Genomic DNA, 19,299 nt, shown 5'->3' on the forward strand with positions numbered 1-19,299 from the left:
GGGAGGAAAGGATGCTGTGAGCATTGACTGTATGGGATGGATTACACCAGGGTCAGAATGAACTGAGAACTAACAAATGTAACAGAGTGACAGTGGGAGGAAAGGATGCTGTGAGCATTGACTGTACGGGATGGATTACACCAGGGTCAGAATGAACTGAGACTAACAAATGTAACAGAGTGACAGTGGGAGGAAAGGATGCTGTGAGCATTGACTGTACGGGATGGATTACACCAGGGTCAGAATGAACTGAGACTAACAAATGTAACAGAGTGACAGTGGGAGGAAAGGATGCTGTGAGCATTGACTGTATGGGATGGATTACACCAGGGTCAGAATGAACTGAGAACTAACAAATGTAACAGAGTGACAGTGGGAGGAAAGGATGCTGTGAGCATTGACTGTACGGGATGGATACACCAGGGTCAGAATGAACTGAGACTAACAAATGTAACAGAGTGACAGTGGGAGGAAAGGATGCTGTGAGCATTGACTGTACGGGATGGATTACACCAGGGTCAGAATGAACTGAGACTAACAAATGTAACAGAGTGACAGTGGGAGGAAAGGATGCTGTGAGCATTGACTGTACGGGATGGATTACACCAGGGTCAGAATGAACTGAGAACTAACAAATGTAACAGAGTGACAGTGGGAGGAAAGGATGCTGTGAGCATTGACTGTACGGGATGGATTACACCAGGGTCAGAATGAACTGAGAACTAACAAATGTAACAGAGTGACAGTGGGAGGAAAGGATGCTGTGAGCATTGACTGTACGGGATGGATTACACCAGGGTCAGAATGAACTGAGAACTAACAAATGTAACAGAGTGACAGTGGGAGGAAAGGATGCTGTGAGCATTGACTGTACGGGATGGATTACACCAGGGTCAGAATGAACTGAGAACTAACAAATGTAACAGAGTGACAGTGGGAGGAAAGGATGCTGTGAGCATTGACTGTACGGGATGGATTACACCAGGGTCAGAATGAACTGAGAACTAACAAATGTAACAGAGTGACAGTGGGAGGAAAGGATGCTGTGAGCATTGACTGTACGGGATGGATTACACCAGGGTCAGAATGAACTGAGAACTAACAAATGTAACAGAGTGACAGTGGGAGGAAAGGATGCTGTGAGCATTGACTGTACGGGATGGATTACACCAGGGTCAGAATGAACTGAGAACTAACAAATGTAACAGAGTGACAGTGGGAGGAAAGGATGCTGTGAGCATTGACTGTACGGGATGGATTACACCAGGGTCAGAATGAACTGAGAACTAACAAATGTAACAGAGTGACAGTGGGAGGAAAGGATGCTGTGAGCATTGACTGTACGGGATGGATTACACCAGGGTCAGAATGAACTGAGAACTAACAAATGTAAAAGAGTGACAGTGGGAGGAAAGGATGCTGTGAGCATTGACCATACGGGATGGATTACACCAGGGTCAGAATGAACTGAGAACTAACAAATGTAACAGAGTGACAGTGTGGGAGGAAAGGATGCTGTGAGCATTGACTGTATGGGATGGATTACACCAGGGTCAGAATGAACTGAGACTAACAAATGTAACAGAGTGACAGTGGGAGGAAAGGATGCTGTGAGCATTGACTGTACGGGATGGATTACACCAGGGTCAGAATGAACTGAGACTAACAAATGTAACAGAGTGACAGTGGGAGGAAAGGATGCTGTGAGCATTGACTGTAGGGATGGATTACACCAGGGTCAGAATGAACTGAGAACTAACAAATGTAACAGAGTGACAGTGGGAGGAAAGGATGCTGTGAGCATTGACTGTACGGGATGGATTACACCAGGGTCAGAATGAACTGAGAACTAACAAATGTAACAGAGTGACAGTGGGAGGAAAGGATGCTGTGAGCATTGACTGTACGGGATGGATTACACCAGGGTCAGAATGAACTGAGAACTAACAAATGTAACAGAGTGACAGTGGGAGGAAAGGATGCTGTGAGCATTGACTGTACGGGATGGATTACTACAGGGTCAGAATGAACTGAGAACTAACAAATGTAACAGAGTGACAGTGGGAGGAAAGGATGCTGTGAGCATTGACTGTACGGGATGGATTACACCAGGGTCAGAATGAACTGAGAACTAACAAATGTAACAGAGTGACAGTGGGAGGAAAGGATGCTGTGAGCATTGACTGTACGGGATGTTTTACACCAGGGTCAGAATGAACTGAGAACTAACAAATGTAACAGAGTGACAGTGGGAGGAAAGGATGCTGTGAGCATTGACTGTATGGGATGGATTACACCAGGGTCAGAATGAACTGAGAACGAACAAATGTAACAGAGTGACAATGGGAGGAAAGGATGCTGTGAGCATTGACTGTACGGGATGTATTACACCAGGGTCAGAATGAACTGAGACTAACAAATGTAACAGAGTGACAGTGGGAGGAAAGGATGCTGTGAGCATTGACTGTATGGGATGGATTACACCAGGGTCAGAATGAACTGAGAACTAACAAATGTAACAGAGTGACAATGGGAGGAAAGGATGCTGTGAGCATTGACTGTACGAGATGTATTACACCAGGGTCAGAATGAACTGAGACTAACAAATGTAACAGAGTGACAGTGTGGGAGGAAAGGATGCTGTGAGCATTGACTGTATGGGATGGATTACACCAGGGTCAGAATGAACTGAGAACTAACAAATGTAACAGAGTGACAGTGGGAGGAAAGGATGCTGTGAGCATTGACTGTACGGGATGGATTACACCAGGGTCAGAATGAACTGAGAACTAACAAATGTAACAGAGTGACAGTGGGAGGAAAGGATGCTGTGAGCATTGACTGTACGGGATGTAGTACACCAGGGTCAGAATGAACTGAGACTAACAAATGTAACAGAGTGACAGTGGGAGGAAAGGATGCTGTGAGCATTGACTGTACGGGATGGATTACACCAGGGTCAGAATGAACTGAGACTAACAAATGTAACAGAGTGACAGTGGGAGGAAAGGATGCTGTGAGCATTGACTGTATGGGATGGATTACACCAGGGTCAGAATGAACTGAGAACTAACAAATGTAACAGAGTGACAGTGGGAGGAAAGGATGCTGTGAGCATTGACTGTACGGGATGGATTACACCAGGGTCAGAATGAACTGAGAACTAACAAATGTAACAGAGTGACAGTGGGAGGAAAGGATGCTGTGAGCATTGACTGTACGGGATGGATTACACCAGGGTCAGAATGAACTGAGAACTAACAAATGTAACAGAGTGACAGTGGGAGGAAAGGATGCTGTGAGCATTGACTGTACGGGATGGATTACTACAGGGGCAGAATGAACTGAGAACTAACAAATGTAACAGAGTGACAGTGGGAGGAAAGGATGCTGTGAGCATTGACTGTACGGGATGGATTACACCAGGGTCAGAATGAACTGAGAACTAACAAATGTAACAGAGTGACAGTGGGAGGAAAGGATGCTGTGAGCATTGACTGTACGGGATGTATTACACCAGGGTCAGAATGAACTGAGACTAACAAATGTAACAGAGTGACAGTGGGAGGAAAGGATGCTGTGAGCATTGACTGTATGGGATGGATTACACCAGGGTCAGAATGAACTGAGAACGAACAAATGTAACAGAGTGACAATGGGAGGAAAGGATGCTGTGAGCATTGACTGTACGGGATGTATTACACCAGGGTCAGAATGAACTGAGACTAACAAATGTAACAGAGTGACAGTGTGGGAGGAAAGAATGCTGTGAGCATTGACTGTATGGGATGGATTACACCAGGGTCAGAATGAACTGAGACTAACAAATGTAACAGTGACAGTGGGAGGAAACGATGCTGTGACCATTGACTGTACGGGATGTATTACACCAGGGTCAGAATGAACTGAGAACTAACAAATGTAACAGAGTGACAGTGGGAGGAAAGGATGCTGTGAGCATTGACTGTATGGGATGGATTACACCAGGGTCAGAATGAACTGAGAACTAACAAATGTAACAGAGTGACAATGGGAGGAAAGGATGCTGTGAGCATTGACTGTACGGGATGTATTACACCAGGGTCAGAATGAACTGAGACTAACAAATGTAACAGAGTGACAGTGTGGGAGGAAAGGATGCTGTGAGCATTGACTGTATGGGATGGATTACACCAGGGTCAGAATGAACTGAGACTAACAAATGTAACAGTGACAGTGGGAGGAAACGATGCTGTGACCATTGACTGTACGGGATGGATTACACCAGGGTCAGAATGAACTGAGAACTAACAAATGTAACAGAGTGACAGTGGGAGGAAAGGATGCTGTGAGCATTGACTGTACGGGATGGATTACTCCAGGGTCAGAATGAACTGAGAACTAACAAATGTAACAGAGTGACAGTGGGAGGAAAGGATGCTGTGAGCATTGACTGTACGGGATGTATTATACCAGGGTCAGAATGAACTGAGACTAACAAATGTAACAGAGTGACAGTGGGAGGAAAGGATGCTGTGAGCATTGACTGTACGGGATGGATTACACCAGGGTCAGAATGAACTGAGAACTAACAAATGTAACAGAGTGACAGTGGGAGGAAAGGATGCTGTGAGCATTGGCTGTATGGGATGTATTACACCAGGGTCAGAATGATCTGAGAACTAACAAATGTAACAGAGTGACAGTGGGAGGAAAGGATGCTGTGAGCATTGACTGTGAGGGATGTATTACACCAGGGTCAGAATGAACTGAGAACTAACAAATTGGTTGGGGTGGGGTGGCATTTACAGTTTAGGGTGTTACTAATATTTTACAATCAGTTAGTATCTGTGAATTAAAATGAAGAGGGAGAGAATACTACAGTTGCAGGGAATTTAAAGTAAGGAGGAGAAAGTACTGGAAACGCTCAGCAGATCGTCAGCATCTTGACAGTCTCAGTTCTGAAACTGGTCTCCCACCATTTGTCCTTTCAGAGATGTAGTCTGATGTAGTCTGATCTACTGAGTTCCCAGCATTTTCTACTTTATAATTTTACATTTTGTTCCTGCTACACTGCAGGAAGCATGGCAGCCAGCTGTGCTGGGCGAGATCCCACGCAGCAAGAAGATTGAATTGGCATTAGCGGAGACACTGCCGCATATCACCAGCAGCAAAGAGCCCTGGGAGAGTTGGTGCTTGAGATACAATCTTGGGATGGGGGCTCCAGGAATATGGAACTGGCAGTGTTTGGGCTTCGGTCTACGTTGGTGCTTTTACAGATGTGGCTGGATGTTCCTCCTTCCGCAGTGAAGCAGACGTCTCCGGGGGCTGGATATTGGTTGCGTGAATCTCTCAGTGTGAGATGTGGGAAAGATGTGCGAGGCTCTCGGTGTGGGCTGTGACCCTCTGAGGTTGGATTCTGGGACACCACACATGTTTTCACCCAGATAAAATGAATCAGGGGATCAGGTTGTCCGGGTTTATGAGATGTTGAGCGAGTATTTCTGTTCTGTGCTCAGATGTTCGGTTCTGAAGTTCTGAAGCAAAGCAGAGAATGAGTTTCCATTCCATCCCTCGCAGGGAGAGGCTGTGATTAAATACGCTGTTTTGTGTTTGCCCCAGTAGAAATAGACCATAGACCGGGGTTTTAGAATTCAATTCACATTTGGAAATTCCCCCTCACTGTCACCTGTCTATCTGCCGGTGGGAGTCAAAGAGAAACTCAAGATGCTGAAGATAGAACAGAACATGGACCAGTACATCACAGGAACAGGCCCTTTGGCCACAATGGTGTGCCAAACCAGATAAAAAGTAAATCAACCCCCCCCCCAAAAATAATGACGCCTACCTACACAATGTCCATATCCTCTCAATCTTCCTCACACCCATGTGCCTATCTAAACATCTGTTAAAAGCCTTCAATGTATTTGCTTCCACCACAATAACAGACAGCGCATTCCAAGCATCCACACCTCTCTGAGTAGAACAACCTACCCTCACATTTCCTTTGCATCTACTCCCTCACACCGTCATTGCATGTCCTCTGGTATTAGACATTTCTAAGCAGCGAAAAGATGCTCCCCATCTACTCTATCTATGTCTTTCATAATCTTATAAACCTTTTCTGATCTTCCCTCAGTCCCTACCACTCCATGGAGAACAACCCAAGATTTTCCACTAAAAACTGGATGATGTTTGAATCCATTCTGACGAAAGGTTAGGAAAATGAATTGCTAACTTTTTTCCTCTCCCCACAGCTGTTCCTTACCCGCTGAGCATTTCTAGTGATTCCAGTTTATCTGTATTACATTCACCCTGGAACATTTTGTGAGAGTTGACAGAAGAGTAAAGAAGGCACAGTTTTTCCCAGTACATTATCCTGGTACCAATTGCCCTGTTTTCCCCGGAAATGTATTCAGTACAGCTGTTGATAACAAGGTTCACAAGAATAATCTAAGGAATAAGCATTATGCATGTGGAGCATTTGATGGCCCTGGGCCTGTGTTCAGTGGAGTTCAGAGGGATGGTGGTTGGGGTTTGGTGGGGGGGGGGGGTTGGAAGTTAGGGCGGGGGTGATTATTTACACCAACTGAATAACAGCAAGTCTGGATGCAGTGGGAATGGAGAGGGTGTCTTGATTAGACGGAGAGTCTGGGATCTGAGAGTGCTGCCTCAGAATAAAGAAGCTTCACTTTAAAACTGAGGTGAGAGAAATTACTTCAGCCAAATGTTGGTTCATCTGTGGAATTTGATGCTACAGAGGGTGGTGGAGGCGATCGTTGGGTGTATTCATGTTCTGGATTGCTAAATCGGTTGAGTATTATAGCAGGGAAGCAACAATACAGTGTTGGAAAAATAATCCTTCATGATTGATTATGGAGCAGACTAGAATGACCGTATTACCTAATTCTACTATGTATTATGACTTGTATCTTATACCATGACTGAACCATGACCTATCAAAAAAAAAAGAGAAAATCTGGAAATCCAAGCAATGGATGGCATGTTATCACCATTACACAGACCTGACTGTTACAAGGGCAGGATTGGTGTTTGATGCTCCAGGTTTCAGTTGTTTCATATACATATGGGGGGGGGGTGAACGGGGGAGAATTCTCTGTACTAATTAGGGATGGTATCACAGCGACATACACAGAGGACATCAATGTGAGTGAAAGTCAGAAACAGGAAGGGGGCTATCATTCTGGGAGTATTCTATAGACCTCCCCCAAAGCCACAGGGATAATGAGAGCAGATAACTTGGCAGCGTTGGGAAAGGTGCAAAAGTAACAAGGTTGTTATCATTGTTGAACTCAACTTTCCTGATTTTGATTTCACCTCCTTGTTCCAAAATGTTGTCAATTGGGCAGAATGTGTTGTGTGTCCAGGAAGGATTCTTGACACAGTATGTGGATGGGCTAACTGGAGGAGTTGCCATACTGCATCTAGTATGAGGCAATGATGCTGGTCAGATGACAGATGTCACGATGGGTGGCCCTTTTGAGACAGTGACCACAACACCCCAACTTTTATCATGGTCATGGACAAGGATAGTAGCAGACCATACGAGACAGTATTTAATTAGTGGATGGATAGTTACAATGGTATTTGGAGCAACTTTGGAGTGTGAATTGGGAAAACATTTTCAAGGGAAGTACACAATGGAAATGTGAAGGTTGTTTCAGGAACACTTATATGCAGTTCGGGGTAGATTTGTTCCACCCACAGTGAAAGAAGTTTATATAAACAAACTGTGGTCACAAGAGATGCGAACATTTAAGGAAGAGGCATTATTTAGGTTTAGGAAGCAACATCCAAGCAAAGCTCTAGAGAATTATAAGGTAGCCTGGAAGGAGCTTAAGAAGTGACTTAGAGGTTGAAGGGAACTTGAGAAGTAGGACGAAGGAAAGCCCAAGGCGTTCTACATGTGGGAAAAGAAGAGGAGGATGAATAGATTGAGGGTAGGACTACACAGGAGGGAAGGTGGAAATGTGCCTGGAGGATGTGGTGATAGGCGAGGTGTTTAATGAATGCTTTGCTTCAGAGTTACCAGTGAGATAGACAGTGATTGTGACAATAGCAGTTGGGATGTGTAGATGGAGTGAAGAGGCCAAGAGTGAAATGGGCCCAACACAGGAAATTGGGACCATCTCTGTGGGCACTGTGGTCAGCATTGTCTCATTGTGCTGAAGGGACTGTGTCTGTGCTCTGTTGCTCTGTGACTCTATCAGTAGGATTCGCCAGATATCACTGGACAGACATACAGACATGGTGTGGGAGTTGATGTTAACAGGGAATGTTTGTTCCCTAAGCAAACTGCTGCTCTGATACACAGGATGGTGATACTGTCACATTTTGGTCTCTCTGACTCAATGTCTGCTTGTTGTGTGTAATTCAGGGCATCACCAGCAGATGGAGCTGTCCTGCACCGCGACCAAAGTGTAAACAAGACGACGACAATCAACAATCATCAGTCAGAATCAGAATGGCTACAGGTATGTTCACTGGGATCTTTATAATTAAACTTCTGTCCTGTAGGTGCACATCGAAGGTTCAATCGTTAGGCATTAATATCGAAATAGTAAAATGGATTCAGCAGTGGCTGGATGGGAGATGCCAGAGAGTAGTGGTGGATATGGGTGTGTCAGATTGGAGGACGGTATGTAGCGGTGTGCCTCGCGGATCTGTAGTGGGTCAAGTGTTGTTTGTCATATATATTAATGATCTGGATGATGGGGTGGTAAATTGGATTAGTAAGTATGCAAATAATACTAAGATAGGTGGCATTGTGGATAATGAAGTAGATTTTCAAAGCTTGCAGTGAGACTTAGGCCAGTTATAAGACTGGGCTGAAAGATGGCAGATAGAGTTTAATGCTGAAAAATGTGAGGTGCTACATTTTGGTAGGACGAATCAAAATAGGACATACGTGGTAAATGGTAGGGCATTGAATAATGCAGTAGAACAGAGTGATCTAGGAATAATGGTGCATAGTTCCCTGAAGGTGGAATCTCGTGGATAGGGTGGTGAAGAAGGCTTTTGGTATGCTGGCCTTTATTAATCAGAGCATTGAGTATAGGAGTTCATATGTAATGTTGAAATTGTATAAGGCATTGGTAAGGCCAAATTTGGAGTATCATGCACAGTTCTGGTCACCGAATTATAGGAAAGATGTCAATAAAGTTCAGAGAGTACAGAGGAGATTTACTAAAATGTCACCTGGGTTTCATCTCCTAAGTTACAGAGAAAGGTTGAACAAGTTAGGTCTTTAGTCTTTGGAGCATAGAAGGTTGAGGGGGGACTTGATAGAGGTGTTTACAATTATGAGGGGGATTGATAGAGTTAATGTGGATAGGCTTTTTCCATTGAGAATAGGGGAGATTCAAACAAGAGGACATGAGTTGAGAGTTAAAGGGCAAGAGTTTAGGGGTAACACGAGGGGGAACTTCTTTACTCAGAGAGTGGTAGCTGTGTGGAACGAGCTTCCAGCAGAAGTGGTTAAGGCAGGTTCGGTGTTGTCGTTTAAAATAAATTGGATAGATATATGGACGGGAAAGGAATGGAGGGTTATGGGCTGAGTGCAGGTTGGTGGGACTAGATGAGAGTAAGAGTTTGGCATGGACTAGAAGGGCCGAGATGGCCTGTTTCCATGCTGTAATTGTTATATGGTTATATGGTTAATAGTTCAGATGAAGAAACTTACACAGGCGCTAATAGGGCAGAGAAAAGTGTCATTGATCCCACTGGTAAAGCGGCTTTGTGTAATCGATCAGTCCAACAGTCCCAGTGCGGGGACCTGACACCAGTAATGGTCGAATGACTCTGCTGACCAGGCAAAGCTTCACCTGAGTGAAAGGAGCCGGAGATCCTGAATCAGCAGGTTGAGAGTGAAACACAAACAGGAATGTGACAGCGGTGTTGTTTGTTACGTAAAAGTCCAGGCTCAGGGTTTGTTGCACATCGGCCTGTTTAGGGGTGAAAGACATCTCCAACTTTTATTTATAAAATTCAGAAACAGGTGATAAGAGCATTTCCGGGATTTCAGAGATTGTGTGATAATACAACATTTCAGGTTTTGGCAGGGCAGCTATCAACTCCCCCCTCGATGCGGAAAGTAGATTAGGGGAATTTTCCAAACTCTGTTTTCTGTAACTGAGCTGAGAACATTGCCAGCCTTGGAAATGGCTGAGGATCAGGAGACACTTCATTTTAGATAAACTTGTGGTCTACTTTGGTGTATCACTGTCTGGTATGGAGGGGCTACTGCACAGGACCAAAAGAAGCTGCAGGAAGTTGTAAATCTGGTCAGCTCCATCTTGGGTACGAGTCTACAAAGTACTCACGACATCTTCAGGGCACACACTCAGCGATTCAGGAACAGCTTCTTCCCCTCTACCACCCAATTCCTAAATGGACATTTAATCTTTGTACACTACCTTAGTTTTTTTTAATATGCAGTCTTTCTGTTTTTGCATGTTTTTAAAAAAAATCAATACCCGTAACTGGTTTACTTGTTTATTTATTATTATTATTATTTTTGATTTTATTCAGTATTATTTTTCACTGCTAGATTATGTATTGCATTGAACAGCTGCTGCTAATTTAACAAATTTCACGTCACATGCCAGTCATAATAAACCTGATTCTGATTTTGTTTCAATACCCCAGTCCATGTCTGGTCTGTGGCCAAATGGTGAAAGTGAGTTCTCAATATTTCCCTCTTGAGATGATCTGCTACCTGAATTTAAATTCCCAGTGCCTCTGATGGGAGACCCGGTATAACCAGTGACCAACTGTCTCTGTCTCCGGTGGGCATTGTGATTGAGCTCAACTCTGTGATTCCAGGTGGAATAAAACAGAGATTACAGCCTGGAAACGAATCCTTTTATTTGTGTTTACAGCCTCCTCTGACTGCATGCAATTTATACTCATCACCCGCCACGTGAAAAAATGCCCCTTCAGTCCTTTTTAAATTTCTGCCCTCGAGTCTCAGACTCCCCTAACCAGGGACAAAAACTATGACAATCTACCCTATCTGCACCCCTGATTACTTTATGTACGTGTGTAAGGTCACCCTTCAAGCTCCCCTGAACCAGGGCAAACTGTCCCAGCCAAACCATATAACACAAAAACCAAACAGCCCCATCCAGTAATGTACTTGTCAATCTCCTCGACGCTCTTTCCAGCTGAATCACATCCATCCTATAGATTAGCAACTGCAAATGAACGCAAAGCTCTCTCGGTGAGACTTTAAGTTTAGCTACGAGAACTGCACGCCAAGACGCTCCCTTTGCCAATGACTTGTATAGTTGTTACATGACGATCATCCTCCAGGTGACGGGATGGGACCCAGGGGACCAGACATCAAGGCAATGGTCAGTCTGTGACCCAGGGGACAAGGCAATGTGTGACAAAGCAAACGGAGAACGTGTGATCTAGGGGATCGGACCATGAGTAATCCAGTGGCTTGTTTGTGAGTGACACAGGTGACTGGACAGTTTGTGACCCAGGGAGATTTATGTTTATGAAAGATAATCCCGGTGATAATTCCCCATATCACCTGATGCTGTTCCATTAATAACTGTGTTCAACTAATGCGTAGTCAGATATCAGTATTACTGTGTCTATCCAGTCCTTTTTCTGGGAGTGGATGTGTCCAGACACCGGCTTATTGTGATGGTCACCTAGCAGGAAGTGTGGTTCACATTCACCAGCACAGTCCCACTCCAAATCGGGTCAGCCGGAGTCTCGGCTCCATTGCAGACACCCATTGTGAATCCTTGTTTGAGTGTAAATCACTCTGAACCTGTTATTCCTCATTTACTTCAGGTGGGAAACTAAATCGGGTACAGAAAATTCTCAAGAGATTGTTACCAGTCAACTCATCAAGGGAAGATAATCTGGACACGGGAAGCAAGGTACCAAAGCAGGGTCAGATTGAGAGCAATGTCCCAATGGAATGCGGTCCGGCCGCAGCGGAAGTGGAGCAAATTCAGCCCAGAGACAGTGACGTCAGAGACACTAATCAGGACCCTGGAACAAGCACAAGTGAGGCGACTGTCTGTCAGCCCAGAGACAGTGACGTCAGAGACACTGAGCAGGACCCTGGAACCGGTACAAGTGAGGCGACTGTCTGTCAGCTCGGAAGCTCATTAAACACGGAATTGTCAAGTGTCCAACAAGGAGCAGGTGAGTGAAATATGACGGTGATGTGTTCGCAGGATGAGGCTGGAGGCAGGTAAATGTGATTCCTTGTTGGAGGTTTGGTCGGAGAGGGGAAATGTGTGGATGTGGTACATGTGGTGTAGTGGGGCACCCGTTACCCCGCTACAGGAAATATACCACCTGCTCTGATGAGTTCCAGGATGTGTATCGAAGGAAATGCAGCTGTTTGGATAAGAGAGTATTTCCGTGATATGATCTAATGGCAATGTATTCGCCAGGATGGAAAGAATATCTCTGGGAAGCAACTATCATTGACAGTCCCAATATTTATTGCCCATCTTAAACTAAAATAGGTGAGTGGGTGGGACAGTGGGAGAGACAGGTTTCTAGTGAATGTGGTCCTTCTGGTAATGTCATGTCCAGCGCATTGATGGTTCGGTTTTAGTCCAGTGTTGGAGATTAGGACAAAATCCATGTTTCCAGCTGAAGGCAGGTGAACACTGAGGTTCAGGACATGACTGGTTTGTTGGGTTGGGTGAGAGCGGTGGAGACAAGCGATATTTGAGTTTGTGACTACATTCACTTTTTATATTCACAGAGCCAGAGTTTACAATCTCCGACCTCCTGGCAGAGGGGGGTGAATATCGACTGTACCAGTTGACAAAGTTCTACAGGGACAGACTCAAACAAGCGATTGAAGAAAAGGTTGAAAGACTCGGTTGGATGTTGACGAAGGAGGGACATTTCAGTAGAGAAGAAAATGAGGTGAGTGTATTTAGTGTATTGTCACCGAACTGCTGGTATCAGAGGGAATAGTGATCAATATTAATATGCTGCACGTTCTACGAGGTCTACATGGCAATGGAGACTTTGATCTCTGATTGTCTCCAGCAGATATGGTTTCAGCTGTTAAGGTGGGGAGCACTGGGAGCTACAGGTTCAACGTCACCTTTTCCTCTCACACCTGCTGTATTTATCAGTGTGATATACGTGCAGTGGCTGCATATCTGGACTGTTGAACAGGCATTCAGTCTGAAACTAATTTCACGTCTTATCGGGACCGTCGGTCAAATTCACCTCAGCTCATTAATCCAGGATGAATATTAAACTGTCAGATTGTAAATTGGGCCAACTGGCTTCAGTGCAGTACTTGAGGGAGGGAAACATGCTAACCACAGCTGGTCTGGTCTCCATCTGAGTTCCCTTACAGAGTGGCTGACTTGTCATAGTCATAGAAAAGTACAGTACAGAAACAGGCCCTTTGGCCCATCTATTCCATGCCAGATTACTGAAGCTGCCTATTCCCACTGACCTGCACTGGGCCCTGGTGCTCTATACCCTTATCATTCATGTATCTATCCAGGGTTTTCTTAACCGCTTGTACCACTCGCGCTGCTAGCTCGTTCCACAATCTCACCACCCTCTGAGTGAAGAGTTTCCCCTCATTTACCCTATCTATAGACCTCATAATTTTCTGTACCTCTATCAAATCACTCTTTAATCTTCTGCATTCCAAGGCATAAAGTCCTAACCTGTTCAATCTTTCCTTATACCTCAGGTCCTCCAGTCCCGGCAACATCCTTGTAAATTTTCTCAGTACTCTTCCAAACTTCTTTACATTTGTCCTCTAAGTAGGTGATCGGATCTGCACACAAAACTGAAAACTAGGCCTCACGAACATTTTATACACGTTCAACATCATATCTCACCTCCTGTACTCAATATTTTCATTTATGAAGGCTAGTGTGACCAATACTTTCTGTCCAATCTATCAATCTTTGCTGCCACTTTTAATGATTATGGATCTGTATTCCCAGATCACTTCGCTCTACCGCACTCCTCAGTGCCGTACCGGTCAGTGTATAAGATTGACCCTGCTTGGTCTTTCCAAAGTGCAACATGTCGCACTTGTCTGTATTAAATTGCATCCGCCATTTTCAGCCCATTTCTCAACTGGTTTAGACACCACTGCAAGGTTTGGTAGTCTTCCTCACTCTCCACTCTTGGTGTCATCTGCAAATTCGCTGATCCAGTTAACCACATTTTCATCCAGATCATCAATATAGATGACAAACAACATCTGATCCAGCACCGATCCCTGTGGCACAGCACATATTACAAATTCCCAGTCAGAGATTCAACAGTCTATAATCACTCTCTGCCTTGTTCCAAAAAGCCATTGTCCAATCCAAATTACTAGTTTACCTTGACTGCTGAGCAACTGCACTTTCTTGCCCACCCTCCTTTGCGGTACCTTGTCAAATGTTGTGCTAAAGTCCATGCAGACAACACCCACTTCCTTCCATTCATCAACTTTCCCGGTAACTTCCTGGTCCAACATTCAGATTGGTTAGACATGAACTACCATGCACAAAGCTGATATCGCATGACATCAAAAATCAATAGGTTGTCCAAAAAGGACATATATAATCAAAAGAACCTTTTGGTAAGCTATTTTACATTATTAGCGAGCACCCCTTCATATTTCATATTCTCTCTACTTATGGCTTTTTAGTTGCTTTTTGCTGGTTAGTAAAAGCTTCCCAGTCCTCCAGCTTTCCACTATATTTTGCTATACTCTATGCCCTCTCCTTTGCTTTTGTGCTGCATTGACTTCCTCGTCAGCCACGGTTGATCATCCTCCCTTTGGAATAATCCTTCATATTTGGGATTATCTACCTCTACCTGCGCCTTCTGAATCACTCCCAGAATCTTCATCTATTCCTGCTTTGCTGTTGCCTCTGCTAATGTCCTCTGCCAATTTATTTTTGCCCAGCTCCTCTCTCATGCCTCTGTAATTCCTTGATTCCAGTGTAAAACTGATACATCTAACTTTACCTTCTCCCTCTCAAACTGCAGTGTCAGTTCTGCTATTTTATGATCACTGCCTCTGAAGGGTTTATTTACCTTAAGCTCCCCAATCAAATCTGGTGCAATACACAACATCGAATCCAGATTTGCCTTTCCTATAGTGGGCTCAACCATAGGCTTCTCTCAAAAGCCATCTCATAGGCATTCTATAAATTCCCTCACTTGGGATTCAGCACTGACCTGATTTTCCAAAGCTACCTGCAGAATGAAATTCCCCATGACTATTTTAACATTGAAATCTTTACATGCCTCTTCTCTCTCCCACTGGAATTTGTATCCCACATCCTGGTTACTGTTCCATCAGGGTCATTTTTTTTGCTAAGCAGTATCTTAACAGCTACATCGTCCAATCTGTTATCACTTCTTTAGAAGGATATTTCATTTTTTATGACAACAGGGTCAACCAAACCCTTTCACCCACCTGCCTCTCCTTTCGATTAAATATTTATCCTTGGATGTGAGCACACAATTATGATCTTCTTTCAGCCACGATTCAGTGATGCCCACCATCCATTTTTTGCTCCCTGGCTCTACCCCTCTTCCGTTCTTGTTGTCACATCTTTTTGATGTAATGTTACACATTGGTGGATAAGTAAATTAATCACATTGAATATACTGCAGGGTGTCAGTAAATCCTTATTCTTTCACAATATTGATTTAGAATTTCCCTCAGTTACTGTTTCTCTGTTAATGACTGAACCCAGAGAGGATCAGGCAGCAGCCCAGTGACTGCATCAATTCTGAAGCTACTGGGACCATGAACAGATATTTTCCTGCACATTCTCCATGTCTGTCTGTCTGCTCCACAGTAAATTTATTACTTTCCTTTTCTAGAAAGTCACTGAACTGACAGAGAAGGGAAACCGGACAGAGAGTTCCAGACTCTTCCTCAGTTTGGTGATGGGCAAAGGCTCCCGGGCCCGGAGGGCGATGTGGGAATCCTTTGTGATGTGGAGGACTGAGTTACCGAAGTTGGACAGAATACTGAGGGAAATACAGGAACTCGGTACGTTAAAAACATGCACTGAACACAAAGGCACATTGAAATAAACAGTTTAGTTATTTTAATTATTTTAGCTCTGTTTCCATGGATTTTTTTTTAATATTTAAACAGGTCCTGATCCACAGGAATACATGAACATCGCCCAAGGGTTATCTGAATTACCCACTCAACTGATAGGTGAGTGATGAAATGTTCAGGTCAAACCACATCTCAAGTGTTAGTCTGTGACTTGGCAAAACCTGGGAATCAAAATTCGCCATTAGTCATTCGCTGATCTCTGGATTGAAGTAACAATTCAAAGAATTTCTCTTTGCAGCCTGAATATTCTACATTTTATTTTTCTATTAATCCACCTGTTGGTTCTGCTGAAGCCTTCACTCCAGGTCCTAATTCTCTGGGAATGCCCACACACCCCAGGCAGGCTCCTGATACACTGTATGACCCAGTCCAGGTGACTTTTCTATCTTCAGACCTTCCATCTTCCAAGCCCCTTTTCCTTCGTAATAGCACGACACACAATTCTGTTCACTGATGTTCATTACTTTTTGTAATTCCGCTAGTGACTTCCACAGAGTTTGTCTGCCATTTCCTTTTCACCTGTTACTGCAGCTGCAACATCATTTTTCAGCGGTCCGATATCGACCCTCTCCCTTTTTTAAACTCTTTATATATCTGGGAAAGTTTAAAAAAAAAACACTTTGGTATCCTTTCTTATATTATTGACCATATCCTTGCATTTGCTGTAAATTCATGTATATTTTACTCTGCAAATCCTCTCAACCCCATTATCCCGCCTTCTGTAAATGTTGACGCTCTTCCTAATCAGGAACATATCGACCTGCATTTTAAATATATCCAATGACGTGTCTTCCTCAGCAGTCCATGACAATAATTTCACAGATTCACCGCCCGCCAGCTAAGATGTTTCTCCCAGTGTGCGTCCCCGCCAGCCAGGACAATTCCCCGCAGTTCCCAAGCATAGTAATTTTCTGTATGAACCTCCCATGTGGGACCTTGTCAAAGACTCTACCAGTATACAAGTAGACATGTGTAGACCTGTAGTGGTGTGCCACAGGGATCAGTGCTGGGTCCATTGTTATTTGTCATCTGTATCAATGATATATATTAATGACTTGGATGAGGGAATTAAATGCAGCATCTCCAAGTTTGCGGATGACACGAAGCTGGGCGGCAGTGTTAGCTTGAGGAGGATGCGAAGAGGATGCAGGGTGACTTGGATAGGTTGGGTGAGTGGGCAAATTCATGGCAGATGCAATTTAATGTGGATAAATGTGAAGTTATCCACTTTGGTGGCAAAAATAGGAAAACAGATTATTATCTGAATGGTGGCCGATTAGGAAAAGGGGAGGTGCAACGAGACCTGGGTGTCATTATACACCAGTCATTGAAAGTGGGCATGCAGGTACAGCAGGCGGTGAAAAAGGCGAATGGCATGCTGGCATTTATAGCGAGAGGATTCGAGTACAGGAGCAGGGAGGTGCTACTGCAGTTGTACAAGGCCTTGGTGAGACCACACCTGGAGTATTGTGTGGAGTTTTGGTCCCCTAATCTGAGGAAAGACATCCTTGCCATAGAGGGAGTACAAAGAAGGTTCACCAGATTGATTCCTGGGATGGCAGGACTTTCATATGAAGAAAGACTGGATGAACTGGGCTTGTACTCGTTGGAATTTAGAAGATTGAGGGGGGATCTGATTGAAACGTATAACATCCTAAAGGGATTGGACAGGCTAGATGCAGGAAGATTGTTCCCGATGTTGGGGAAGTGCAGAACAAGGGGTCACAGTTTGAGGATAAAGGAGAAGCCTTTTAGGACCGAGATTAGGAAAAACTTCTTCACACAGAGAGTGGTAAATCTGTGGAATTCTCTGCCACAGGAAACAGTTGAGGCCAGTTCATTGGCTATATTTAAGCGGGAGTTAGATAGGGCCCTTGCGGCTACGGGGATCAGGGGGTATGGAGGGAAGGCTCTGAGTTGGATGATCAGCCATGATCATAATAAATGGTGGTGCAGATCGAAGGGCCGAATGGCCTACTCCTGCACCTATTTTTCTATAATGTGGTAAATTGGATCAGCAAATTTGCTGATGATACAAAGACTGGAGGTGTAGTGGACAGTGAGGAAGGTTTTCAAAGCTTGCAGAGGAACTTGGACCAGCTGGAAAGATGGGCTGAAAAATGGCAGATGGAGTTTAATAACAGACAAGTGTGAGGTATTGCACTTTGGAAGGACAAACCACGGTAGAAGTTACAGGGTAAATGGTAAGGCACTGAGGAGTGCAGTAGAACAGGTATCTGGCAATACAGATACAAAATTCTCTAAAAGTAGCGTCACAGGTAGATAGGGTCGTAAAGAGAGCTTTTGGTACTTTGGCCTTTATTAATCAAGGTATTGAATATAAGAGCTGGAATGTTATGATGAGGTTGTATAAGGCATTGGTGAGGCCGAATCTGGAGTATTGTATTCAGTTTTAGTCACCACATTACAGGAAGGATACTAATAAGGTCGAAAGAGTGCAGAGAAGGTTTACAAGGATGTTGCCGGGTCTTCAGAAACTCAGTTACAGAGAAAGGTTGAATAGGTTAGGACTTTATTCCCTGGAGCGTAGAAGAATGAGGGGAGATTTGATAGAGGTATGTAAAATTATGATGGGTATAGATAGAGTGAATGCAAGCAGGCTTTTTCCACTGAGGCAAGGGGAGAAAAAAAAAACAGAGGACATGGGTTAAGGGTGAGGGGGGAAAAGTTTAAAGGGAACATGGGGGGGCTTCTTCACACAGAGAGTGGTGGGAGTATGGAATGAGCTGCCAGACGAGGTGGTAAATGCGGGTTGTTTTTTAACATTTAAGAATAAATTGGACAGATTGCAGACAAGTGTGACGTGTTGCACTTTGGAAGGACCAAGCAGGGTCGGTCTTATACAGTTACTGGTACGGCACTGAGGAGTGCGGTAGAGCGAAGTGATCTGGGAATACAGGTCCATAATCATTAAAAGTTTTGGATGGGGTTTGCGTCTTGACAACTTGATTGAGTTCCTCCAGGATGTGACAAAGGTGATGGATGAAGTTACACATGGATGTTGTCTAGAAACCATAGAAACCATAAAAATTCTACAGCACAGAAACAGGTCTTTTGGCCCTTCTTGTCTGTGCTGAACCCCAAACCACCTCAAACATTCTCTCTTTCATACTCCCATGGGGCAGAAGATATAAAAGGCTGAAGGTATGTACCACCAGTCTCAAGGTCAGCTTTAATTCTGC

General features: G+C 44.2%; 1 protein-coding gene across 1 annotated transcript in view; it reads left to right on the plus strand.

The window, feature by feature from the left end:
- Positions 1 to 7,919: 7,919 nt before the first annotated feature.
- LOC134342037 (NACHT, LRR and PYD domains-containing protein 3-like) overlaps positions 7,920 to 19,299 on the plus strand; it is a 39,218-nt gene continuing 27,838 nt past the window's right edge. The window contains exons 1-5 of the mRNA XM_063039975.1: positions 7,920 to 8,474; positions 11,809 to 12,168; positions 12,743 to 12,909; positions 15,850 to 16,021; positions 16,130 to 16,195. Coding sequence (XP_062896045.1) covers positions 8,465 to 8,474; positions 11,809 to 12,168; positions 12,743 to 12,909; positions 15,850 to 16,021; positions 16,130 to 16,195 — 775 coding nt within the window. The 5' untranslated portion in view covers positions 7,920 to 8,464. The remainder of the gene's footprint in view (positions 8,475 to 11,808; positions 12,169 to 12,742; positions 12,910 to 15,849; positions 16,022 to 16,129; positions 16,196 to 19,299) is intronic.

Source organism: Mobula hypostoma, unplaced genomic scaffold (assembly GCF_963921235.1).
Source record: "Mobula hypostoma unplaced genomic scaffold, sMobHyp1.1 scaffold_79, whole genome shotgun sequence".
NCBI classification, from domain to species: Eukaryota; Metazoa; Chordata; class Chondrichthyes; order Myliobatiformes; family Myliobatidae; genus Mobula; species Mobula hypostoma.